Raw genomic sequence first — 27,543 nt, forward strand, 5'->3', positions numbered from 1 at the left:
TATATATATATATGTATGTATGTATATATAATATAACATGTCGCGTGTTTCGATAAGAGGGCTCATCTTTGGTCCGCTATACGCATAACTGCGTCTTTACGGTGCAGCCCCCGACTTAATATAGCATGTTATAAAACTCGTTTTTTAATTAAATATAACTTATAACATTCGCAATAGGCGGAGATAAATTATCATTTGTAAGATATAACTAATTAATAATAATAATCAGTATAGCTTAATAATAATCAATATCATCCTCGTTCATGTATAATAATTAATGGAATATCGCTATAGAAACGCATCATTTTGTTGTTGCTGCTCTTATATTCGTCATAATCTCGCGTAGCCAGCATAACTTCGCTTCAAAATTGGCTAATACAAATTAGTATAAGAATTAATACATATCGTTAATTATTATTCTACAATGGTACAGAGATCAAGTAAATGACCTGTGATGTTTTGGTAATGGTAAGGTGCCATTTCGCTCCAGAAAGCCGTTTAAAAAATATTTTAATTGTTGCAGATAAAAAAACAACGGCATACACATATATGGTAATATTTTACACGACAGTCCCAATTTTCTTGCCCATATTGCAGTACATATGTTTGCTGTATGTTTGAAATTAAATTAGATCGTTTAACGTCCCACGATAAAATTTTGATTTGATTAAAAAGATGACTCTTTACTTGTTGATAAACGGAATACGGAGTACAATAAGTCGCCTTTGGAAAACTCATTTACACATGTGCGCCGTTTACCAAAGGACATATATTGTCTTACTGCCAATTTCCCCACTAAATTTGTGTCTCTAACAAACAAGGTCTTAGAGATTCTCTTAATCTAACTTTCGAGAGCGACGTGCACGAGTATCGACATCTCGAAGGACGCCGTCACACAAAGACCGTACGATCTTGGCCTTAAATCTTCGTAGTGGCGAGTGGCGAAGATGCGACGCTTTCTTTCAACAATGCCGCGTTCGTCGCTTCACGAATACAGCGATCACTAAAGCGAAATGAATCACACGTTGGGTCGATTTAAATTACTTTGATCATATAACAATATCACCATCACTGGTGAAGCATCCTAAAATTTGATCATGCGACGAGTTCTTCGAACGGCGACGCGAAAGACCGCATTAGTGTGCTACATAAAAAAGATTACATATATAAAATTCTCGGTACTCACGATTTCTGTTATATACGCCGTTACTTCGTCATCGTGATTCCGGTTAAATCGATCTTCCGAGTCGTCGTTCGCAACGATTTATCTCCGCGAAATTACATCTACCAAATCGATACAAAATGAGAGATCGATTTGATCACCGAGGCGTACTTTCTTTATATCTACGCGCGTCTCTTATTATTCTACGCAACTTGGATAAAAGAGCATATCGTCAGACCTCTCAATCTTGTTCGACTATTGTGCTGTAAACTCGTCATTATTGCTTCGATCTCAGTTATGAGACATCGTCGCATCCCTTACGTGGAGTGGATCGGTTCTCTTCGCATTTGGCAATCGTCCTACACAACGACTCGTGGTGCAACGCCGCGATTGGTGGTCCTCGTCCGTGACGACGTCCTAGGATCGTCACACCTTGTTGTGATGCCTCATCTCATATGCTGCGCTCCTCCCCCCTCCCCCGGAGCCCGAATAGGCGCCGGCATACAGCTCTGGGTGATTGGTACGGCCGTAATTGTCTGCTGGCCCGCTATTTGGTGGCGCACTAGCTGTGGGAACCGAGCGATAGCCTGCTTAAAGTTTAGAAAAATGTTCGGCAATGAAACGAAACGCGTAACCAAAAGTAAACATTGGATATGCGGGGATAGAGGATTGTTGCCACAAGATAATAGCCAAATTAAATACGACAATAAGAAAACAGCCACCGCGATCTCCACGCTTTCTGCGTATCCTTCGCGTGCTATTTCTCTCGTTCTATCTAGTGTAGCTAATAATATTATTCTGGAAATAATTTACAAGTGATATGATCAATAATGCGAAATCAGAAAAAGGAGTTTGGCTCCGATATATGAATGGAATAGATAAAGTATTTTAGCTAGCATCCAGTGCAATGCCATGAACAATGAGCTAGGAGCAAATACAAGAATTTCATAGATATTTTAGAATATTCTATTATAAATAGTAATGAAAACTCTATGTTCCACATTGAGCAACAATGATATTTGCATTCATGAATTTGCTCCTATTAAGCATAAGAATATAGGCCCCAGGCTCACCTCTGCAGATCATAGAATGATAGTATCAGGTAGATCATAGATGCGCGTCAATGCGAGGAAGATGCAAACAGGAAAAGACATTGATGTAGTTGCGGGTCACACGAGGATGAGAAAATGCGCACAACGTTAACTTGAGTTTAAATCCGCATTAGCAATTCTTTCTTTTACACCGGAGTGTACGCATTTTTACGATGTACGATGTATTGTATGTGTTGACTGGTGCTTAAGCGTAGGAACTAAACTCAAGCAACGACAAATGTATAGATGACTTAATAGGCTAATTTAATTTACCTTTCGGATAATATTGAGCACCTCTACCCTCTCCATAACCATGAGAGGGTCCACGCGTTCCGTGTCCACCTTGACTTGGTCTTGGGGGTATACTCCTTGGCCCAGGTCCACCACCATGTGGATGTCGCTATAATAAAAATGACACGTAATAATATTAATGAACAAAACTATTACTTTCTCATTACTGTTTGAAATAAGATATTTTATTACTGTTTGAGATAAAATATCTTTCATCTCAAACAGTAATACGGACAAACTTTTATATGTAAACGTAATTGTTTTTATACCATTCTTCTAAGGGTATTCATCGGTCTAGTTAACGTATCACTGATGCGCCTCGCAGGCGGCTTTTTAGGATTAGTGGAAGGAATGTGCACGGCGCAACACTTGATAAACAGTCCCATAAATATGATGAAAGCTATACCCATTAATAACACCGCCCACCAAAATTCCTAAAACAAACAACGTTACAAAGATAACAGACAATGTTAAGAAATGGATAATATAGAGATAAGAGTCACAAATAAAACACGCATGCTTACAGTTATCCATTGCGCTACCGACGACAAAGTTTCTTTATTGAACAATAGATTTTTCAATCTGGCAAGCGGTCCTTCCGTATCGACGGCTCGGCATTTTAAGAAAACATCGCAGTAACCCTGCAGAAAAAAAACAAAAATTTTATAATTATGTAACTTTCAAAAAGGTTTATAATTAAAAAAGTTAACAATCCATGTATGCCACATACCCCACTTAATCATTTCATAGAAATTAATAACTTACCTGGAAATTATCGCAAGGCGAACCAGGTCTGAGGCTCATTCCACCCTCGGGCAATCCCACCATGTGCGCAAACTCGCTCGTTCCGCGACACGTTGATGCATCAGTCCCATTTTGACAGGCTAATTCGCAGAGCTTTCGCTTGTCGATGTTCGGTATGATACTGCTCGTTAAAAAGCACTCTGTCAGATTCCACTCCAGACAAATGGATCCCGTACACTCCCCGTTGATGCACAACTGTAAATAACGCGTCGTTAAAACCAGCGTCGATAGCCACTAAATCGTACAATTCACCGAATAACAGAGCGCAATTACTTGGGTGCCCTCGTTGCATCTAGTCTTGTTGGCTTTCGGTAACGGCGCTGGGCATTCGGAGGACCTTCCACTGCATGTAGAATTGTAACTACAGTCCGATTCGGCTCTACACTGGACTCGATGGGAGAGGGGCACGAACTGGCACGTATCACTCGAACAGCAGGGTCCTTGACTGGGACTGCAAACGCATAATTACATTCATGAGGGATATGTATCGAAGGGGGCGCCGGCCTGTCGCATCCGGTCGCGTTTTACTTGCACACATTACATACCTGCATTGTGTGCCATATTTTCTATTGCAACCTTTCGCCGTGTCATTCTTAATCTTATCCAGCTCAGACACCTGTCTGGGATAGCAGCACTTGTCCACGCACTCGTCGTCATCGTACCCGCAATCACACTCCTCGCCAGCCTCGACAATTTTATTACCGCAAAACGCTCCTGTGAATAATAAATACAATAGATTTTGTCAGGTAAATAAAAATATTAGAAGCAACGTTTCTCTCTATTTTCCGCTTATTCCATTCTGGAGACTGCTGTAGCGCGAAGGAAAAGTGCAATGTAAAAATACCAGTGAAACAGTTCCTCTTCTTATTATCCTCGATAGCATCTAGGACGTTGCTGATATTGCCAATGCTGCACTTTGAAAACTTGCTGTTGTTCGGTCGATTTCCGCTCGTCGCTGAGGCGAACATAATGTAATTACCATCCAAGCCTCCCGGTCTGCATTCCGGCGGAAAATCATGCTGGAAAAAAAGGTCGTTATTGTTACCTCTGTATATCGAACAGATCGAGCACGTGTGTCTACGAGAAAATGTTTTTTTTTTTTTTTCGTGGCTTACCGGTGATCCGAAATTATGACCAATTTCATGCGCCAGAGTTAGCTGCGATACCTTAGGCGGCACACGGCTATTGTAATTTACGAAGGTGATGATGCCGGTATTGAGGGATCTCTTAGTGGATTGATACAGACCGGACACGGTCTCCGTATAAGTCTTGAACTTTTCGCAGATACCGCCGGACGCGCCAGATGCTGAAGCGACCCAGGCGAGCCCGAGTGTACCGCCAGTGAAGTCCCTGTCGACAAAGCATGAAATAACGTTTACGAAACGGCCTCAAACAAACACGGAACGCAGCGTGTGGTGTTTTGTTACCGTCCGCTTACCTGTAGGTGAAAACGTAGGCGAGACAGAAGTCCTCGTGATTCGAGAGAGAATGGAGATTCAGAAAGTTGCTAACGTCAATGTTCTCCAAACAGAAGGGGTTCGGTTCGCTGTACGGCTGTTGAGGCGTACACGCCGTCTCGTCATCGATCTGTTATCAGATATAGTAACGAGTGTGTCAGTTCGGCGAGCGCGAGTACTCACACATCGGCGGATGCTATTTTCGGCGCGATACCGTTACCTTTATTCGCTGAACCTCGAACTTGATGTTTCTGTGCTCCGTCCTGCCGTCGAATTGCGTGTCCCTATAGATGTAGTTCACGGCGGTGACGTGGTGTGCGATCAAGGACAATATCTCCTCCCTGGTTTTCTCCGCGTCGTGATGCAGCTGCGAATACAAATACGGACACTGAATATCCATGATAATCTATCTAAGATTATCTTGCTCTATCTCTTATTCTACGTGACGATGGAATTTTTCTCTCAGTATATTCGTATTATACTTAATGGAATTTCCGATATACAAAGTTTCTAATTTCCAACATTCAACAGCTTGTAATTACGTTTCAAATATTAAAAATTTCTTACGCTTGACCGTACATTTATAAATGTCTGCATTTATTAAAATTTAATGTACAAAAATATTTCCTTAAATTTTAAATATCTTTGTAAGCAGAACTCTCCCGACAAATTTTTGTAAAGAGAAGCTTGAAAAAATTTGTCTAAAAAAATCATTATAATTGCTTTCAGTGGAACGCGCTCTATGCAAGCGTACGGCGATATCAAAGCCGGAACATAGGGGAGATAGGAATATTCTTTTTGTGAAGAACACTGGAATGCGGATGGTGTCTGGTTTGTTGAGAAAATGCAAAGGGGAATTGCACTGACCGTGCTGCCGACGAAAACGCATATGAATGTGACCATAGAAAGAGAACGGTCGGCACTCGAGGTATTTCTCTATTGTGTAAGGAAATACTGGCATTCCCTAGTTACAAATTGCCAACGAGAATTGGGTCATTCCGTCGTTTTAACAATCTGCTATCCTATCTTTACTTCTTTTGCATGATTATAAATGTCAGTTTTCTGCGCTCTCTTTCTTTTTATCACTCGATAAATTATACAGTAGAATGTAGAAAAAAAGGTATTTGACTTTTAATTTCAAAGGATAAATACATTATAAAAATGAAGAAATATTAGGTTGGCCAATAACTCCGTGCGGTTTTTATAAGTATAAATATATAAAACATTTCAAATTTAATTAAATATGCTAATTTTCCGTATATTCCGAAATTTTTGGATTTAATTATAAGCTTTATAATAGGCATATCTAATAAAAAAAAAGAATATTTTAAAAATTATACGTAATTTCAAAAATTTATATTTAAGAAATTGCGTAGATTTTAAATCTAAGAAAATTTAAAGGATGTTTTTTCAACGATATATATTTATGAGCTGTAGACCTGAAATAAATTTCGCGTACCTGTTCGGAGATGTGCCTCCATATAAGAGGATCCGTTTGTATGAAAAGCGAGCAGGTGTTATTTTCTTTCGATCTGGTCGCTCTTCGTGGCCTGCGATGACTAGGTTCATTAGCTTCTCTACTGTACTTGTGGCCGGGAGCCTCCCCATCACCGTTCCAGGGTACGATTTTTGGTTTCGGCTCTTTCTGATTCGCCGACGGGACCGTCTTAGGCGGTTCATCCGGTAAGGCGGAATTCTGCACCCTTTCCATCCAATCTATCACATCACTATTAGTAATGCCACATCCACCGCCGTCACCTGGAAAATTCATCATTGATTCGATATCACATCCAATAACCGTATTATTTCACCATATATAATTATACCTGACTATGAGAAACATAATTTCGAGAATAAACTCATCTTCTCGAATCAACAAATTAAGAATCTGTTTATTATTTAAATCTATCATATTAATATTATTATTAATATTCATCATAGTATTATTGTAAAAAGTTTTCTAAAGAAAATTCACAGAGAAAGAGAGAGAGAGAGAGAGAGAGAGAAAGAGAGAGAGAGAAAAGTTCAGCTTTTTAAATATATATATATATTTTTTTTTTACGTGAAATACGTGACATCCAAAATCCAATCCAATTCATTTTGATCAGAATAATTGGAAAAATTGCGACAATGAGATATTACAAGAGTTTCTGACGATAAAATTAGTCGTCAATTATTAAGAAATGATAACGATTAAACTGCAACTGATTTTTAGCTGATATTAAGACATGCCCATTTATTCATAGCTCGAATTGACCCTAACGGGAAATAGCAAGATAATAACAGAGGCCATCGGTATTTCTGCTTCCTGAATTGCGGTAGATGAAAATCTGGGAGCGTGAATCGTAAGCCGGGAAGCGCCGCAAGGTTCCTAATTAATGGCAAAGTTCATTGCCATTAATTCTGAATCTGGTCGTGGAACTCGAAACATCCACGGGCCACGTGGGAGTCTTACATCATCGATGGGACCCCGGTATACGTGCGCTTCGAGTTCTCCTACAGGTAAACCGCAGTCTATATTCTAATCTAAGGTGTCTTTGGATGAGAATGTAGAGCGAATAATAACGACGCGCGGAAGCCAGGTCACGTACTTACCGCGCGCATCGCGTGAGTCGCGTTGTCACCGAAATAGCGGCATACGCGGCTTAATCATTGGCATAATTCCGGCAATACGCTCGAGGTATCTGCGTGAAGCGAATATATGGACATAATGCGGCGACTAATGGCGACCTTGTCGCGGTCTCCCGGGTGTCGTATCACGCTGCATAACAACGTTGTTACGCGCGGAAATGTCTGCACACGCGGCGGCCCGCGTTTATCGGAAACCAACTTGCACGATTTCAGATTCCGAAGGGAAAACGTCGCTCGATATGAAGAATTCGCTAACGCTTGCAGCGTTTCTTCGGAATGTCTGAATCTTTTTCTATTTTTTAAAGTTAGACAGATTAATTTATTGAATTGTAAATGACTTCCTTGGCTCCTTTTTTCTTTAATTTTTACTACTTTAATTTTAACTGTATATAATGTTACAAGCCGACAAACTCGTTTCAAGTAAAAACAGAGCTTTTATTTCCGCAACTTCCCCGGTATATCACACGCAGTTATCGACTTCTTTTATACTTTCAAAGTAGGATGTCTTATACCGTATATATAAACCGAGACTATCATATTTTTGATACCTGACAGCGCGGCGACATTGACGAGCTAAGATTAATATCGTATCCTCTTACAGACATTCTGTCGATCTGTCTTCCGAAGTCGCTTCGCATAAGTACGAACCAATATAACATCGCCGCCGATACAGCCGAGATAATCGTGGCTGTCGGCTTTATTGGCTGGTTAACCGTAAGCCGCGAGCTTTAATGACTCGGCGTTTCAGGCGTGACGATATTGGCTGTCTGTGCTATTGCTGTCTATTATCGCCGCCTACGTGCTAGTGTTAATAGACATTTCATGAAGTGGAAATAAAAGAAACGCCGACGGAACGCGACTGATTGACCGCGCTGCTCGTTTTTTCCTGGCGCAGATTCTACACATCAACATTAGATTTGTAAATGACACATCACTGTACCGTTTAAGATTCACGCGCAACCCGAGAATCGTCATACATATGTTTAAAAAAAAAAAAAATTCGACTCTTAATCTTCTTAAATCATAAGTAAATTTTTTAATTTAAAATATATTTCTTTACGTTATCTCTTCCTCTTCGATTTTCTCGCTTTGCTTCTAATCCATCTATCGCGTCTAATAATGTATCACGCTCCAAGAGAGTTCGGTCCCAAAACGTAAAGCACATTTCGCCCTACTCCACTCCGCTCTCCTTCGCGTCATCGTGCAATGCTCCAATAAATGTAGCAAACTCATAACGTCGGATGTGTTTCCGGAAAGCAAACACAGCGAGACGGTGGGATTTGGTCAACGCAGCATGCATGAACGGGCGGCGCGATAAATATTACACGCAATACGCTGACTTGTTTATTTCAAACGTTGGCCGTTTATGCTGCTGCTGCTGTTGCTGCTGCTGCCACGAGCACGGTGACGACGGTGAATTGCGCAGCTCGAAATCCGCTGGTCGTCGCTGTGTGGTAGCCGCGCGCGTTGACTATACCCGATGCAGGACGATACTGCACTCCCGGCAATTCTATCTGCGCACCGAATGGACTACTTTCCTCTCGAACGATACTCTAAATGGCGCATGGAATTCGTATCATCGTGGACTTTCCGATATCCATATCCACGCTTAAACGACGTAATCTTACACTAGTCGCTGCTTCGTTCTCCGATAGCGTATACCACAGAGGAATACCAAGGGTTTAGCAATTCCGTTCGAATTGGATAATTTTCCGACAAATTCGGAAATAACTTTGCCTGGGGTGGAAATTTCATTCCCAAATACAATACGTTTTTATCGCCGGAAAGACTTCACAAGAGTAGAATACTCAGTAATCTCAATGTGTAAGTAATGATAAAATTATATATGACGTACAAGTTCGTTTTTATTATCCTCAGGATGCAGCAGAAAGCTAATTAACATGTCTATGAAAGAACCCTCTTATTATAATTATCCTCAATTAATCGACCCTTTCATTAATGGACGAGTCGCTCGACTCTGTCGGATGGACATGTTTTTAAAGACGACTACTAAAAGATCGTTACTAAAAGGAAAAAAAGCGGAAGATGTTCCGAGAAGAGAGCGGAAGATAGGCATCGCGTGACAAAAGGGTGGAAAATGGAGGTGCACGATGTCGTGAGGCGCCACTTGGAGATCGTCGTATTGAACAACATGTCCGAACGAGCGTTTAAAAACGTTCTCGGACGCACGGCCGCCTTATAATTAGTAAATCTTTCATGCACGATGGACATAACAATTATTATCGTAACCTGTAGTTAAGTAAATCGTTTCCAATCTAAATTTATCATTTTCTTCGAATGCATATTAGGTACACGCTGCTTCTTCGTGTGCATAATGAAGCTCGCAGCTTTGTCCGAAGCCATTACACAAGTTGTTTCGATCAGATATTAAACAAACTTTCGCGACTCGAGTCCAACGCGCAGTTTATGTTATCGTCCGCAAGTTTACGAATATAAATAAGCTAAATAAGCTAATCAAAAGCTCGTAAACTGTGGAAGCAACGAAAAAATATTTATTCGCTGCAAATTTGCTTCACAAGTCGCGAGAACGCAAAGTATTGGAAAATCATAGTATAATCTCACGAAAGTTAACTGACATATGATACACTGCAATATTTTTTGACATTTAAAAAGATACAATTTAAGACTTTAATGTTCTACTTCTTTAAGTTTCGCTTTCAATTAATTTCTATCTTTATTAAAACTAAATGTTTTGTAACAAAAAGTATATTGTTGGAAGTATGAGATATACCAGTGACAAATGATATTTTAATATTGGAAATTTATAATAAATGGTCTGAAGCTCTAAAAGTCATTTCCTTGCTAACTAAACTATATTCACGAGCTTACGCACGAACAGTGACGTGCGCCTCGAGAGATAATATCGGTAAGAAAAAAGAATCTCGTCTTTTTTGCGCCTTACCTTGTCGAACGTCCACGTACGGATCACCGACGTCATTCTCGTGATAGATCACAGAATGCAGCGTCTCGTTTATCTCATGCGGCGGAAAGTAATAATGCGCCCTTTCCACGTACCACGAACCATTTTTCGGTGATACTATCTTCCCGTAGAAGACTCCATCACTGACACTTCCGAACACATGGCTACCAGGTTCGCCTGAAAGTAGAAGATATATTCCTGATCAGATGCGTGTCGAGAATGTCCGTGGAAATTTTTATCATCGTAATCATGGCAATAAATCTTTAACAACACAAAACTCTCGTTTTATTTAAAGTATCGCGAATAAAGATATTCATAACAAAATAGATTTTTATTCAATGTTATGGAACTTTAAACAATCACGTGTTAATCTTTAAATATAAGACGTATGCATATATACACACGAATAACACGTAAATCATTACTGCATCTTCTCCTAACCAGTGATATTAAAATGAGAGTGGAAAGTTTTTCATCTTTTGTGTTCCTTGTTCTTTTTTTAAAGTTAAAAGAAAAGAAAATATTACTTATGGAAGTAATACGGATATTTGGATAAATGAACATGCGAGTAAGAAACCATGTTCGAACGAACATGTGACTCTCTCGCTTCGCTTGAAAAAGTATCGATGGTGGAAACTTTGTCTCTCGGCAAAACTTTTCTGCACCAGAAACTGTTGGCTTACGCAGCGACTTGCTCTTGCTGTCTACCTGTCTAATTTATTATTCGCTTAACCGAGATGCACGTAGGAAAATTAAAGGTGTGCATGTATATTTTTATCTTTCCGCGAAAATAAAAAAATTTTTTAAAATTAAACAGGACAAAGTACAAACTTGATTTAATTATAACGTTGAAAAATTTATAAGTATGTAAATGGTGTACGTAGAATGTTCTGCTGTAGTAATAGAATACTTATTTATATACAAATGGTCTGTCCCAATTTCCTCATTTCTAGAATTTTAAAAATTCTACAGTAGTTACTCTGTGTGCGTGATACCGATATTTCGATAATAAAAACTTGATAAAATTAAATTTTATTTTTAAGCGGTTTTATTTTTAACAAAAAATAACTATATATTCTGTTGACATTTATTTAAAAATAAGAAACAAGATTCTATTATTTGTTCGTACCAACTAATTTGCCCCAACAATTTTTAAAAACCTTTCAAGTACCTTCTTTACTTGTAACTTATAATTGTTGATCCTTCATCTTGATAAAATTACTAATTATTTCTTTTTAATTAATCCTGTAACATGCATATTTAAAAAAAATGGCTGTAATTTGACTTTTTTGCGAGAATGCTTGCCTACTTGCATAAAATAAATGATATTGTATTATGAAACTAATATATCAAAGGAAATAATATAACGAAAAAAAAAAAATGTCTTTGTCAATCATCAGCGAAATTCGAGAATTCAGATTCCATAGTTATACGATTTGAAAATTTCTTCAATAAAGCGTGTAATGAATATTTTATTTTCCTTTGTGCAAAAGAGAGCTACATTCGTCGACGAAAAATACATTTGGTACTAAAGGAATGTTGAAATCCCATTCCGTCACGTATTATATATGGAAAATATTTTGCGACATATCTTCGACTAACGCGCCCAACGTGAAAAGATAGTATTGAATCGTTAAAAGCGCAGGACAATACTTCAGCGTACCTGCAGGTATAGTGAGTAAACGACAATAATAGAGAGAATATTCAGAAAGCGGCGGGCGGGGCGTCTCGCGCATATATCCTTTTTCCTTTAGATAATAGATCGCAGAAAAGCGGAGTCGCCCGCACAGTCGAGCTTATCACAATTCAAAATTCCTTTTGATATGCAAGAACAAAGGGAATCTTTTGCTTCCGAAACGGAAAACGTTTCAGACAGCCCCGAATGTCACTCTAGAGTTCTTTTTCGCGCGCGCATACATATTTCTAATATTGACATTGTTCTTTAACCTTTTATACGTACAAAAATATTGAACAAAAAATTTACTGGTATAGTATATTATATAATGTCTATAGAGACTTGTAATTCGAAAAAAGAGAAAAAGATTTTTCAAATAAATCACTTTTTTCAAAGTTAGTTAAAGAACCAGTTAAAATATTAATGGCTCAAATAAAAGTAACAGAAGCTGCATGGTTCTCTTAATTTTCAAAGACTTCGAAGCCGAAACACATACATTTAAATACCTTTTCTGTTTACAGTCACAAAATGTTTCCCACAGGCTTGATAGCATTATTCGAAGAACTTAGTAATATAGTGACGAAGTGCTAGTGACATCACGGCTAAACCCATGATTCAGAATTCCTTCGATCCCTAAATTGAAATATGCCTTTTCGCGACATTATCCGACAAAGACTGAGGCTATGACAGGTCGTGGAAAATCGTCGATACGAAGTGATAAATCGTTTTCCACTTGATTCATAATTTGAAACGTTGCTTGCTGAACTTGTATAAAATTATTACAGACTGAAAATAAAGGTTCCACCTGGTATCTACGTTGACACGCACTTTTGCGTGCCACACCTGGCATCGGGAAACGTAACGGAAGCGTTACAAAGAAATGCGGTACCGCTTCGTCGAAGCTACACGATGCAGAAGCTACAAGATGCAATATGCGTAACCGACGACGAAGCGAACGCGGAGGTCGGACAGAGTGTACCACGGTTATAAATTTAAGTATAGCCTTTTGTTTGTACAGTTGAGAGCACTTCCCTCTATTTGTGTTAAATTTAGTTTATTTAGACGGAAGTTCTTTGAATATGCAGAGTGTCTTGTAAGGATAGCGTTAAACTTCAGCAACGTATTCTGCGATGGATTAGAAGACAGCTTTTCTTCAACAAGATTTGATTAGATTCCGTACGTTTCGTTGTACCTTGAAAATAATAAACATCTCAGTAATTAAGAAAAAAAAAATTTTTTTAAAGAATATTATATCTTCTCATAATATCCTATACTATGTCTTTATTTTACCTGTATTATTACGAAATTAATGACATTATAAATGCTAGAATGACAAATAAATATAAGATGTTAAAATATATAATTTGTAAAATCAGCGTTTCGATATTTACAACTTTGAATTCTTTACGTAGCTTTTACTGCTTTCCTTCGGCGTACATGCAGTCGTTCTATTACTTTTGCAAAAATAAATTCCGCTATTTCTCCTGCAATAAATATTTCCAGAGGCTGTTGCGACTATGTGTATGAACACGGAAACTCATACAATTTTATGCCGGCGTCTATGTGAGCCTCTCGCAAGTAGAAAGTCCAAACGATCGCTACCGATCGATTCTGTGTGACTTTACATCGCGTCATTTATGCAAAAATGACGCGATGAAACACCGAGAGAAAAGATTGCCAACTTGATGTCATAATACTACGAGTCTATATTGGGAAAAGTGCACCGATACTGCGTATACTGTTCAAGTTAGAAACCTCTAACATTATGGTGCGTACACGAGGTATCTTTGAACAACCGCTCTTTCATCTAACGACACTGTAGAATATTCTAACGATATTATAGAAATAGCTGGGAAATATTGTATTGAGAAACATATTGTGCAAGTCACTTTGAATAGAAGAACAAATAAATCAATCGCAAATGAACAATTTTAGTACGATCGATGGCGAATATATTGTTGGCGAGCGATCACATACCATCTGTCTTGTCAAAAGGTCACATAAAAATTAAATCGCAATGTTAAATTTACAGAAATATCAATAGAAATTGCGAGCGGTATCAATCTTGATATCCTATCTCATTAAAACAATAATATCGAATCAAGCACGTTCCCGGAAGCTTCATATATAATTAAATAAGAGAAATGGAATCTTGTAATTTCATGATATTTGTAACATCGTCCGCAATTGTGTCATTTATATATAAAACATTGCAACTTGGTTTATGTTTCATTAACGCTCTACTCTTTCATTTAATCGCATATTATGTAAAAATAAATATAGATTTAATAAATAATAATTGAAGGAAAAACGTGGTTGATCAAAAACACCTCAATGTTTTAGATCAACCATGTTTTTCTTTCAGTTATTTATAAAAATATGTAGATATTTATCTACATATTTAATATAGATATTTATCTTGTAAAACATACCGACTAGGTTGCCCTGATAAACGTGAGAGATATCGGCGTTGTACTGTCTTTCCCCCGTGGATCCTTCGATAATTAGGTTGTTACTAAAGGTGGTCAAGTCTCGTTTTAATCGGATGTGGAAATCCTTGCCGTGCGCGCGAAACTTTAACGTCACGGTACTGTCGCGGTTGATCGACCTCTTCGCCCTCAGGTGGCTTCGATGGACCTCCTCGACGGGATATGACAGCGTTTCGTAGTGGCGGATGTACTCGTTCAGTCGACGAGCTGTAACAAATATAAATAATAATTATAGATAAATTCTTTAGTGCATTTGAAACCCATTTTCGAAAATAAGTGCTATAAATTAAAACCTTATCCAATTTCGAATTCCAACTTATCACAGCCCTGGAATATTAAATAGCAATTAAATTGATAAGACTCGATATATAAATCGAATATTAATAACTTTAGAAATAAATGCTATAAATATGTAGGACGTCGCAAATGTCAAGCATTTCCTCGAAATTACGAATAACACAGTCATATTTTATTCTACGAAATTTAAAGCGCATCACAGATAAATAATGGCCGAACTCGAACGTGCAAAAACTGCCAGGAGCTTTCCGAGACATTCGCGTAATCAGGTCGATCGAATAATTCAATATCCACCGTGCGGATTTTTGTGTATACTCTCGTACGAGTTTGCTCGCTAGCGACAAAGAGAAAGACGGACCTCTTTTCGCCTAACAAGTCCCAACTCGACTCATATCGTGTGATAAAAAAGGGATGATCCGGTTGACGTGTGCTATCAATCAAGGGAATCGAACGGTGAAACCCTCCAGAGATTCGCCGCGAAATTGTGCTGCGTAGCTTATCCCTGACTACGTTAACAAGACAAAGTTTCCAGCGGGGAATGACTTGACACAGCTGCAGTTTCCCTCTCCCTTTCCTTCCCTCCGGGGTTAATATCGCTTGTAATTTCCGAAAGCGCAGCATGAATTTATATCAGGCGACTTTTGTCCCGTGGAAAAAAAACCCGGAATAATCATGCGCGAAAAAAGGGAGGCAACGGGCAACGCTACGTGAAGAGTTACCACAATCTCGCTCGGCTTCGCGTACCTATCTGTCGGTGCGACGCGATGCGAGGGTGTGCACGGTACTCTCTTGCCGTCCGGAATCCCAAACGCTTTCCGCGAGATGCGCCCGTTACTCTCTCGGCAAGCTCTCTCGGAACAACGTCGCCGTATAGTGTATGAATATTATGGAGGGCAAAAATGCACTTTCCTCGTCGCGTCATTTAGCCGATTTCTAAAGAGCGCCTCGCAAGCACCTCGCATTATGCTTCACGAGACGCGCTACCTTCGCCGCTATACCTTCGCATTCACGATAAGTGCAATTGCGCCCCGGATGCCCCAGACGCGTATAAGTTTTAAGCCTGATCAAAATAAATGAGGCGCGTAATTCTCCAAGTTCTTAATGCTTTCGAGCCTTTATACATCTGCTACGAACAATGCTAAATTGCGTCGCGCGAATTTGCTAAACGAAGATATTCGACTCGGAGCAGGAAATTTTGCGTTGCATTTGCGACATGAGATTCACTTCTATACAAGAATAGATTATCCTCTTTTTTCGCTCCGGTGTTTACATGACGTGCAGTTACAAAACGAGACCATTTCCATTACACCGGAAATTCGATATCCGTTCGATATAACTTTTATTCATGAAGAGCTCTTTCATAAATATCGCGAAGAATTTACGAAGAGTCGAGAAGAGTAATTTATGTGTCCATGGAGAATTAGGAACAAGGAAATGAAACTGTTTTATGATAGGCATTTTTATCCATGACGTCAGGCATTTAATCTCATTATGCGCTGAAGAATTACGCGATGCTGCGCCCAGTATCTGAGAAAATCATAAAGGTACTAAGTGCAAGAGTGCATTTGCATTGCGCATTCGAGAGCTATGACTGCAGACAGAAAGAGAAAAAGAGAGAAAGAGAAAGAGAGAGAGAGAGAGAGAGAGAGAGAGAGAATCATTTCTCTTTCCATTATTTATTATTCTGATACTAAACGACATCCATCAGACGTATTTAGTGCTGCAATTTACGAACATCAAAAGAAATTCTGATACTGAGTGATAATGCAGCTGAGTTACATTTTACAAGATATTTCGCTTCTAGGTAATATTGCGAGTGAGAAAATTGATTTTTATGAAAGCGAGCAGCCTGTACTTTATTTTGCTTCGAGTACGGGGATTTTAAAAAAGAAGACAAGGGTACATTAAGACTCCTCTAGGTTTCATTCTTAGACTGTGGTATCGGAACAAAAAGGAATTTTAGCCGGGTAAGCTCGAAATAAGCTGATTGTCCCTCTCGTCTAAGACTCTCGTCTTCATCCGCCGGATCAAATAATCGAACAAGGCATGAAATCGAACCGGAAAGGCTTATCAACCAATGTCCTATATCCATAAAGGAAGCATTTCATCGTTCATTTATTACATATTAATAAAATCATGTCATGTAATCAATAAAATAAATTGCGATCTTTTCGTTTGTCTTGTAATATGTTTAAAAAAAAAAAACTACTATCGGTTATATGTCGTTGCCAATATCGCGTACACGACGTTCGCCGAGGTATGAGAATCAATAACAAGATTATATTTTTTAACAAACGTGAAATTAATTGTTCCTTAATGAAACTTTAATTGAATACCATCACTTTTTGCTTCCCAACTTTCGATATAGACAATACAATTATTGGATAAACGCAATGCCACCGATGTAATTTTATAACTTTAACGAAACGATATTAAGATAATTACAACAATTTTTATAACGCCTTAATAAATTAATTAAGCTTTAGATAAAAATTTCATTATAGTCCACGTGAATTAATATAAATCAGATTAATATAGATCTTATGATTTTTATTTACGCTGAATTCGTTAAGCACCATTAATTTTAAATGCTAAATAGCATCGTAATTAATATATTATTATTGAACAGAATCGTGAAATTCGTTAATCAAAGTGATAATAAATTCTGTCTCGCTGCTAAACCTCGTATATTTTGGCGAATATAACCTGTATCAAATAAAAAAAACTCCAGAACTCGGGCGACTCGTTTCCACATTTCCATCCGCTCTCGAATGAATAGAAGGATTCGAAACGAAACATGAAAACGTATCGACATCTAAAGCTGCAGGGACGTATATGATGCATGAGACAGACTGCGACGACGTACCTTTTTATGCATTGTAGCGGGAGGCGGATCGATACGCGCTCGTATAACGTTACTAGTTTATCTCAGAGCGTGAAAATTCCGCCGGCTGGTATAGCGCGAAGAAATAAATCAAACGGTGCGCCTGCTGCATCTTTTCGGCGCAAAAAATATACCTCTGTAATACGTATAACGAACGGATGATATTTCGAATGTGCAACAAAATATAATAGTCCGCGTCCTGCGTTAACAATGAAAATAAATTTCTCCTGCAATCGCTTTTCTGGCGAAATTACGGAATGTTCACGTATATCGGTTGACAGAATCAAATAAAATTTAAAATGCAGTTGCACAAGAGAATACGCATTATGCCAAATGCATTTCATCTGGCATATTTGAAATAAATCTCACCTTTCGCTTCTCCCGGACGATCGACAGTGTCCGGTGGACCACGCCAACAGACACGGTCACTTATTTCGTTTGTTGTTTACAACACGGAACAGAAATCATATAAAATAAAAAATGTAATGTTCCTCATAATCCTGCGTCAGAAACAAAGAGACACTAGGCAATGGAGAGTCATTACCGCGCTTCAATGTAATTTCATACCCGCCGTTGTAATCCTATTCAGTTTCAAGAGGATGTAGTAAATGAATAAAGCGTTCGATGCAAACTGAGTTTACAAACCATCGAGGAAATTGAATCGGCTAGACAAATTTTTTATGATCTGATAAACATAAAATAAAGCGAAAAAAAGACTTAGAATTTTCGTTCGTTACAAATAATCAATATTTGAGATGTATATCTAATAACAAAGAAATTGAAATTACCCGAACTTGCATAATGACAGGGTTTTATTTGGAAATCCTTGATTTGTTCGCTGTAGACCGTCATGAATTCAGACCGAGCTCGGTTCGTAAATAAAATCCGCTTCCATATTAATTGCGACTTCCTTGAGTAATATTTATCGCTTATCCAAGTTTTAATTACGCCCTAACGAACGTTTCCAATATTTCGGCGCTGAAAAAATAACTTTAGCCACGGGGAGGACGACAAAACTCATTCTGGACCGACAGGGAACGTCGGTTTCGCAACTACTTTAACTGTCGGCGTCGAGGAGAAAAAACGAAAAGCAATGTTCTGCAGAGATGGGCAGGAACGGTATCGGAAAATGAGGAGCGCTAGCCTGCTCTCTCTCTCTTCATCCTATCTCGCAATTTTCCGAGCTGTGTCTTCGGCCGCGCCAGTATTCTTTCGCGCGAATTGCATCGAAAACACTCCTCGGAGCGCCATGATATTTGGATACGAAGATGAAGGTGCCGTGGGACCGAGAACAAAAATGCAAATTGCGTGTCTACCCAGCGAGAACTATTTTCTCGTTGCCAGCGTCCTCTCATAGCGTGACAAAAGCGTTGTTTAATCTTCTAATATATTTTGAAATTCGAAATAATTCTGTGTGGTTCTAGTATGTAAATTATGCGTGTACAATTTTATGTATATACATATATTACATTACAAAAATTTTCTTTTTCTTTTTATTGTGCGTAATGCTCTGAAAGAAACTTTTCTACGGATCAGCGAATGTAAAGATGACTTTTCTATAAAGAGAAAATTAGTGATCGTTATTTCATATCTCCTAATAATTTTTTAACTGGATAGTTTTATGCAGCGTTTCAATAATACAAGGAACATATTTTGAAATAATTTATACCAATTCTGCAGTCTGATCTGACATCCTTGATTTGGTTAATTCTTTGGTTCTACAAATTCTTTCCGTATAATAAATTCCTGAATTGCATATGGGTCTTTTCGAATTTTTCACATTTCGACTTATTTCTTTAGTTTCATGGTTTTGGTTTTACATGTTAGAACTGTACTCGAAACAGAATTCGTAGTAGTCGCAAACGATGGCGAGATCATCATGTTCGCTACGTCGGAGCAGAATTAAATCTCAAGGTAACGCGTATCAGATGTGGTTATTGAGGCAAACGGGTCAGTGCACGTGCCATTATGCTCTTTGAAGTTCCATGGGCGTAAATATCCAGCCTGCGGAGCTCCATACCGCTTTTGCACTATCGCGCGTTTCGGAAAGCATGGTAGACTCTCCACCGCGTCGCTATTAGGGTGAAGTGGAGCACAATCAAACGTCTCTTCCTTTATATGCAAGTATGCGTTTATACGTATCGTGGATTGTACGTGGCATTGTCGCGCAGCGAGGGGAAGCCGAATCATTGTTGACTTGGAATTGAAACCTCGGCTACGATCTGTTTATTGCGACCGCGGGAGAATCAAGGATTTCGTCGATTTCGTGCCTCGAGTGCAATCGCACTTTCCGCTTTCCGCTAATGTTCAATCTCGCTAATGAACGTCCGCGCGTGCTTGGCGCGGACGCGACGGATGCAACGGATTTCTACGGTAGGTATATACGATGAAACAATAATGGCGAGAGGACACCGGATGCGACGAGAACGAGATACTTTCGCGGTCGGTCAGATGTGCGCTTTTAGATAGACGATAGACGCGGCGACGGCAGTTTCCAAGCTGGTCAGATCCCGCCTGATCCGCCGCGCCAACCAGTTTCGGAAGGATTTCATTTCCGGACCGCGACATTGCGCCCAGCCGCATACGAGAAAGGAACGTCTCGAGTGGGAAAAGTTCCGGCGATTTGAAATACCTCAAAGTGAAATTGCTTCGGCATTCTGGCACAGTGGAGTATTACCCGTGAAATAACCGCGCACAACCATCGTCCACCATATTCGCCGTTGGTTTCCTCTTCTCTTCGCTTTTTCTTCCCGCAGTGATATCTCTTGTCGGACTCGACGCTCGTAACGCGGCAATTAAAATGACCAGCTTTAAACGCCGAATGGCGTCCGAAACGCGGTGCTGAAATGAAATTAAGTCGACGACGCGTGGAATTAAATTTTCACCTTTTATCGCCCATATCTTAGGGGATAATATTTTTGAGCTCACTCTATACCGACTCTTCGTACGTTAAAGCTGCACATCGATGATTATTATCTTCGTCGCTTGCGCGAGGAAAAGTCGTTTCGCGATCGGATTTCCGTTCGAACGCATTGAGATAACGCTATGCAAACGATAATTCTTAAAATTCAACTTCCTTCACATCACAATGCGAGACCACGCACGATTGATGATAAAGAGATCTCTGCGGATAAATACTGCATAAATAATCTCAAGCTATTGAACTAATATCTGAGTTCCTTGTTAGCGCGTCATTGTTTCGAATTCGTCACCATGAACAATCGCTTCGAACACATCAAAGCTCCAGGCTGGCTGTATCAATCCCAGGTGCCACTTGAAAATGACGAGTGACACCGGTATTTCATCGAACGAGGAAGTCGAACGCAGAGCATGAAAAACTCTATTTCCATTCTCTCTGTCAGGGGAATGCCATAAAAACCGAATAAAGGGCAACGAGTTCGAATTTATTCGTCTTCGGTATACTTCCTGCCAAATCGTGTCTGGCGTCGATCTATCGATATGGCATTTTATACCCCTTCTCTTTCACGGTATATCACAGAGGAGAGAGAGAAAGAGAGAGAGCTAGTTTCCGGTTTACTATATTCTACTACATCCACAGGAAACAACGTAGAGAAGAACGGGGGAAGAAAGAAGGGTATAACTCGTCACAGACCGATGGATCTCTTGTTGCATGGTTTATGAGCACATACGATGGACACATGCCTCGCTCGCGATCAATCTCACGCGCCCGCATGCGCATCATGTTTGCAGAAACGACAAAAACAGAACGGTTTTTCGAAGGAAAGACAAGGAATAAGGCGATGACGACCGCAGACAGGATGGCAATTAGAACGAGAAGCTACGAAATTTATTCAAGTTTGATCAATGCTCGTCAAAATAACGAATACTGATGTTAATATAGTGAATTTTAATCAGAACATGTATTTAGAACAGAGAGAAGTACGAAACACTATTAAATTGAATTTAATTAAGCTATCGATATCATATATCGTTCAATCAAAATTTAATCAAAATTACGTGCAAGTTATCAAATTAAATTAGATAAATTCAGAGGCGGTTCGTTCTCTAGACCGAATTTTAGCTGAAATAATTTTTCGCAACCAAATATGAATCTTAATTAATATCTATCAGTAATAATTTGATACCGCAAATTGATATAAATAATTCAATTTAGGTATTATGCGAAACTTAATTGTGTACGTTCTAACTGATTAACCAACAACGTATGTAAATTGCAATCTATAACGTCAGACGTAGCCACTTTTAGGACGATAGTCTCCAAAACGAAATAGAACTCACAGCTGAGACTCCTTAGTTTTCGCTGTACAAAGAGGAGAATTAATGATTAAGAGAATTACTGATACCACATGATGTAACGCGACGGAACGGTTGTGCTCACGTGTAATTAGTATTATTCCCGAAATAGTTGCAAACAATGCGGCGGACGAGCGAAGCCGCGTAGCAAAATTAAACTAACTTCTAAGCTTCTGAACTTATTGTTAAGCGTTTCGAAACTTTTAATGTCTCCAAGCACCGCGTATCGTTCGCATTTAAATATAAACGATCGCGTGATCGCTCCACGGGGAAATAGAGCGCACTGTGATGCATTGGATGCATTGTAACAGGTCTCCGTAGTAATACCGACGTAAAGTATGTGTAACACGACGCTCGCTAATTGTTTATAACGATTTCGCCGTCACGAAGGAGAATTTTCATGTGATAAAACGAAAGTTCCGTAACAATACACCGTTTACGCGACTCAAATTTGTTTGTCTGACTCCGCGCGCACTTCCGTCGCATAAATATTATAGATAACACAGCACTATCAACGTCCTTAAAGTTAAACGAAGATAGAGTGTTTCGTAGCGGCTACTTCCTTGAGAAAAGACAGTGATTTATATACTTGTCAGATGATTCTGGAGACCACTTCAGATCACTTCAGCGTCTTGGTAAACACTCATCGATCGGATGTAACAAGCTTATAAAAAGTTCGAGACCTAATTAATGGAACTAGAGAGTTTATAGAGCATGACTACCACCCATCTCTCTCGACCACGCCGTGAATTCACGGCGACGCGACGGTTCCCAACTTACACTGCATTTATTGCAGAGTTACGTGGCACAACCAAATCTGCTACGTTGTAAGATAAATGCACACATTTTGATAATGCAAAATAAAAAAAATGCGAGAAATGAGACTTTCACAAAAATAATCTATGTTAAAAAAAAACTAAATTTTTCTTCCTTCAAACTAAAAGTGTTTAAAAAATATTTAAAAAAAAATGAAGTGTACAATTTCAGAAAATTTCGAATGATAATGGAGCATCAATAATTTCTGTCTCTAAAAATAATCGCGTTAACGTTCTGCTTTTTATAATTTTTCTCAAATGTCTCAATAATCTTTTTAAAGATTATTGAGCTATTATAGTTACTGTTAAAAATGTGCGCGCGCATTTTATCTTGAAACACCGTAATCTCACATCGAATCAATCGCAAAAACGCTTTCCTGCAAAAGTCCGTTATCGTTTATTCTCGCCGTATATCCCGCGATTCAAGACTACGCTATCGTAAAAACAACGCAAGCGGGATGTTTTCGCGAAACCAGTGCGGTGTGGTGAAGTATCGGTACGTATCCCCCACACACATTCGACCACCGTTAATTCCCATCAGATCCGCCACGGATAAGGTTCGCCTCGCTTCGCCTCGTCTCGCGAGGACCCTACGTTATCGCCTCTTTCGCTCTCTCTACCGTACCGGGTTCACCCGTTCCTCTCCTCCTAAGTTAACGTCGATGTTTACCGAAGTTCGCCCGGGGACCAAGGATTTACCACCTCGTGACTCGAGAGGCGAAAATAGGGTTGACTCGGTACACGTTCGATCAGCCCCACGAGGGGAGCCCGTGCGAAATATCTTTTCTTCTTGCAGCCACCACCGACGGCGGCGCCGCCGCCACCACCACCGCGGGCGCGTTTCCCCGATCTACGTGTTGATTCCCGTGGTAAGAGGATCTCGTGTAAGTAAAATGGAAGACGATCTTCCCCTTTCTCTCCTCGCGCTCTTGAAATTCGTATCGTCAAGAATTTAACGCCGTCGCGCCGGGATAAGGAAGGGATTTGCCCTGGGCGCACGAACCGAGAATTTATATACGGAAGCGCGAGTGTCGCTTCGAAAAGTAAGACGGACGATAATATTTGTCATTATTATATGTATATCGCGGCATTGTCGCAAAGTGCGCCGTAATCGAACGATGAATGATCACAAAGTTCTTGGCAAGTCGTGTAAATAATGAGCGAAGCATATACGACGGTTATATAGTAGAAGATAAACTGACCCATAAGAATAACTTCTCTCCGAGAAAACTTCTTTTCGCTTGTAAATTATGTTTAGTCAATATTTGCAACGTTGCAGTTATTCTGAGCCAAATATGCGTGTACATTCGCTTTAATTTATTAAAGCTTTCGCTTGGCTACTGTATACTAGTAGCAAATTATATGTACATACGTAATGTACACATCAAACGCTCGAAACGTAACTATACGTTACGTTAATTGGTTACGCTTTGAACTATCAATAACTTGAACCATCAATCTGGAAATTGGAGTTGCTCAACGAAAAGAAAATCTGCTCTTGCAGTTGACTTAAGGACTTTGTAAGGAAGAGAATGAGGGTTGTTATATTTTTAAAACGGTAATTGGGCAAACACTCCAAATAAATCTCGGAGTTAATTTTTTAACGTGCGGATTTGATTCTTATTCTGCTATCGAAGTGATCCCGATATCATGCAGAACCGACTCGCACCATCGGACACGGGTGGATTTGATAGACCGAGCGCGGGTGTTAACTGAGAGACCGTAACGACGGTGGAGGAGGAATCAATTGACCCAATTTCACGTGCCGACCCTGTCTACCTCCATTATCTAATTTAACTATTTAGCCAACTGTTCGCGCACTCCCTCGATATATAGAAGCTCGAGAGGATAATACTTTCGCGCGAGCGAAACCCGAGAACCGTCGATTAATGCCGCCTCTTTCGCTCCCGATCAGTATTAACTCTGCAACCAAATACAAAAGCTCTGTCTCATGCAATCCGAGGATATCGAGTGACAGTTTGCCATCAAAATTTCAAATAAACAAAGCACCATTATACAAGATTACGCGTATGTGGTAATCAATCAAAATTTAGATAACTAATCAGTAAGAATAAAAGTAAAAAGTCAAATTTTAAAAGTTCAAAACATAAATGCACATAAAATAATAAAAATATTGAAATCGAGAAATTTACATAATCTGATGTAAAAACATATAATGCAGCAGCTGTTTTCATTTTAGAAACAAATGTATAATTTTTACTAGTCTCAAATTATATAACAACTAGCAGATTTTGCAAGTTTCGGTAAGAGAGTTGCGCGAGTTATGTTTAAACTCTATCGCTGTTTGGCAAGGAGCGCAAAGTATGGCTACAGAGGAGCTTTAATTGAATTAGTTTAGAAACACGAGTTTAACATTAGTCTGCTAATTAATGTTACGGTCGGATAAGTGCGAGAAATTTCCCTTTTTCTCTCATTAATCACCACCGAAGAGCGAACAATGTGGCACTAGACCTCGCCTCGCATGGATCAAATGTATCTCTCTCACTTCCATTCCGTGCAATGTCAGTTTTCCAATAAATTATTTCAATGATTGTTCAACGCAATACCTAAAAACTATGCTTAATGTCACAAACAGCACAAAATATTAATAAATTCAAACCAAACGATAAAAAATAAATAACTTGCCGCGTGTGCCTTGAATATTGTTTTTACGACGCTTTTTAGAGAAGACACATTCGCGAGAGAGGCTTGTTTTAATAAACCTCACAAATAGCATCATTACCGCGCCGCCACGATTAAAACTCAAAGAATTTATGACGTTGCGATTGTGTTTCGCTGTACAGCAACTCCTTGTGGCTGACAGACCGTTGTACAAACTTCAAATGTCCGTCGTAAAAGCTGCGCCGAGGAGGAAAGACAAAAGACACGTGCATGTCACGAGTAATGCCCGGTGTGCCGGAAGTTCATTCAATTTTCTTGTGCGTGCAGTCGACGACGTACGTAAAACGAGTCTCAAAGTTACCGATATAGTTCGTGCGGCATACTGATTCCTTGATGTTGCAACCATATATACATGCACACGAAACCGCGAGCGCAAAACCGCAATGAAATTTTCTTCCGAGGCAAAATTACGCGGAGAATCTAATTCATTGCCCACGTTAATGAAATAAAAGATAAATAGCGAGATATAATATGTCCTTATACTTTTGTTATGCGTCATTAAATATGTTTCGCGCTCTCTCTCTCTCGGCAAATGGGATTTAGCAAAACGGGATGTCCGTAAATTGCGTTTCAATGATATTACCCTTTCGGAATTTCCAAATACGCGTCCGATATGACCCACATTTTCCTAATATATGTAATAACACCATGCCGTTCCGAAAATGTTGAAATACAGCGCTGATGTAATTCATTTACGTTTCACGTTTGACAGATAAAAGCTATTCATATCGTGTAAAATACCGTACGGGATACATAATAAACATTAATCATTTAGTTGATGAAGTAGAAGCTCGATTTAATAATTCATTAAAGAATTTATCATGAACTCTTTCTGAATCGACCTTTTTCCATGAAACTTTTATTAATGTTTTGAAAATAATATGGTGTATGAGCTTCAAAAAGAAATCTAATTATGCAAAATAAATTTTTCATTTTTTTATCTGCGCTTTATTTACTGGCGACAAATAATTGTTTTAATTAAGAGATGTAAGTAAAAAATAAAATTTCCTCCTACCTTGCTCTATAATTTATATTAAACACAAGTTAAAATATTATATAAAAAAGGTTTAATTTTTATTTTTCACATTATTCTTAAATTAAATCGTATCTCGCCTTCACTATTTCTTTCGCAAAAACGTGAATATATGTGAGTGTATATGACATATAAATACATGTGAATATCCGCAGTGTACTGAGCACGGGATGACTTGCGGATCAGTCATCTCTGCGGGAGATAAATAATTTTTAAATCACGTCTCGTAATATACAGCACCTTTCGAAGACAGTATACGCCGCCTTAAAACTGTCTGGGTGCTGTTGCAGGGTATTAGGAATTGGCCACGACTGTCAACTACATATCGTCATCGAAGCGGATCGAAGGGATGTAGTCGCGCTCATTCGCTCGACGATAAATAACGTTCCGCCGAGTACAACTTCGACCGTATATCCCCGCCGCCGATGGTCCTTGCTTCGCTTCGCAAAAACGCGAGATAACATGCGTGCTGTTCTGGCAGAAGCATCGCGACGAGAGACGCACACAAGATTTATCGCCTTTCACGGCTGCTTCCCTCTCTGCAAATGGCCAGACGGCAACGGGAAAAAGAGAGATGGAGAGGAAGAGCCCTTTTCCGTTCGGCTCCTCGCGCTACCGACATAAATCATCGACAAAGGGGTTCGTGACGTTATTTTAATATTGCTCGTGAATTTCGCACGGACGTGTCCGTTGTCCCACAAACGTCATTTCGCGTTAATATTAGCCAAAAGAAAAAGAATAAAAAAAGACTAACGTACTGTCTTCGCATTAATATATAATAAATGTATTTAATGTATCATGTTTAATATACGCTTCAATATTTATTGCAATTTAAAACTATAAACGTCGGGAACTTTAGAACAAGGCGAATGCCTGTTCGCGAAGGATCGCATTGTAGCCGACGAAATCTGCGCCAGGCAATCGTGTAACCGGAACGCTGTACACTGTACAGTGGTGTACAGGAATTTATGGCTCGCCTGGTTTGCGGGCTCGCTCGACGTCGTCGAGAGGATTAG

General features: G+C 39.3%; 1 protein-coding gene across 3 annotated transcripts in view; it reads right to left on the reverse strand.

The window, feature by feature from the left end:
- Window positions 1-7: 7 nt before the first annotated feature.
- Window positions 8-27,543, reverse strand: part of LOC112452894 (disintegrin and metalloproteinase domain-containing protein 10) — a 108,300-nt gene continuing 80,764 nt past the window's right edge. The window contains exons 2-15 of one of the 3 annotated variants that reach the window (XM_025013337.1): window positions 14,485-14,748; window positions 10,360-10,554; window positions 6,265-6,563; window positions 5,026-5,172; window positions 4,787-4,935; window positions 4,464-4,698; window positions 4,193-4,367; window positions 3,894-4,062; window positions 3,622-3,799; window positions 3,310-3,543; window positions 3,069-3,185; window positions 2,814-2,978; window positions 2,527-2,653; window positions 8-1,752 (exon numbers count right to left, since the gene is read on the reverse strand). In XM_025013337.1, the coding sequence (XP_024869105.1) occupies window positions 1,589-1,752; window positions 2,527-2,653; window positions 2,814-2,978; window positions 3,069-3,185; window positions 3,310-3,543; window positions 3,622-3,799; window positions 3,894-4,062; window positions 4,193-4,367; window positions 4,464-4,698; window positions 4,787-4,935; window positions 5,026-5,172; window positions 6,265-6,563; window positions 10,360-10,554; window positions 14,485-14,748 (2,618 nt within the window). In that variant the 3' untranslated portion in view covers window positions 8-1,588. The remainder of the gene's footprint in view (window positions 1,753-2,526; window positions 2,654-2,813; window positions 2,979-3,068; window positions 3,186-3,309; window positions 3,544-3,621; window positions 3,800-3,893; window positions 4,063-4,192; window positions 4,368-4,463; window positions 4,699-4,786; window positions 4,936-5,025; window positions 5,173-6,264; window positions 6,564-10,359; window positions 10,555-14,484; window positions 14,749-27,543) is intronic. The other 2 variants (XM_025013336.1, XM_025013335.1) reach the window with 2 other exon arrangements.

The sequence above is a fragment of the Temnothorax curvispinosus genome, unplaced genomic scaffold (assembly GCF_003070985.1).
Source record: "Temnothorax curvispinosus isolate PA1 unplaced genomic scaffold, ASM307098v1 QBEX01003805.1, whole genome shotgun sequence".
NCBI lineage: Eukaryota > Metazoa > Arthropoda > Insecta > Hymenoptera > Formicidae > Temnothorax > Temnothorax curvispinosus.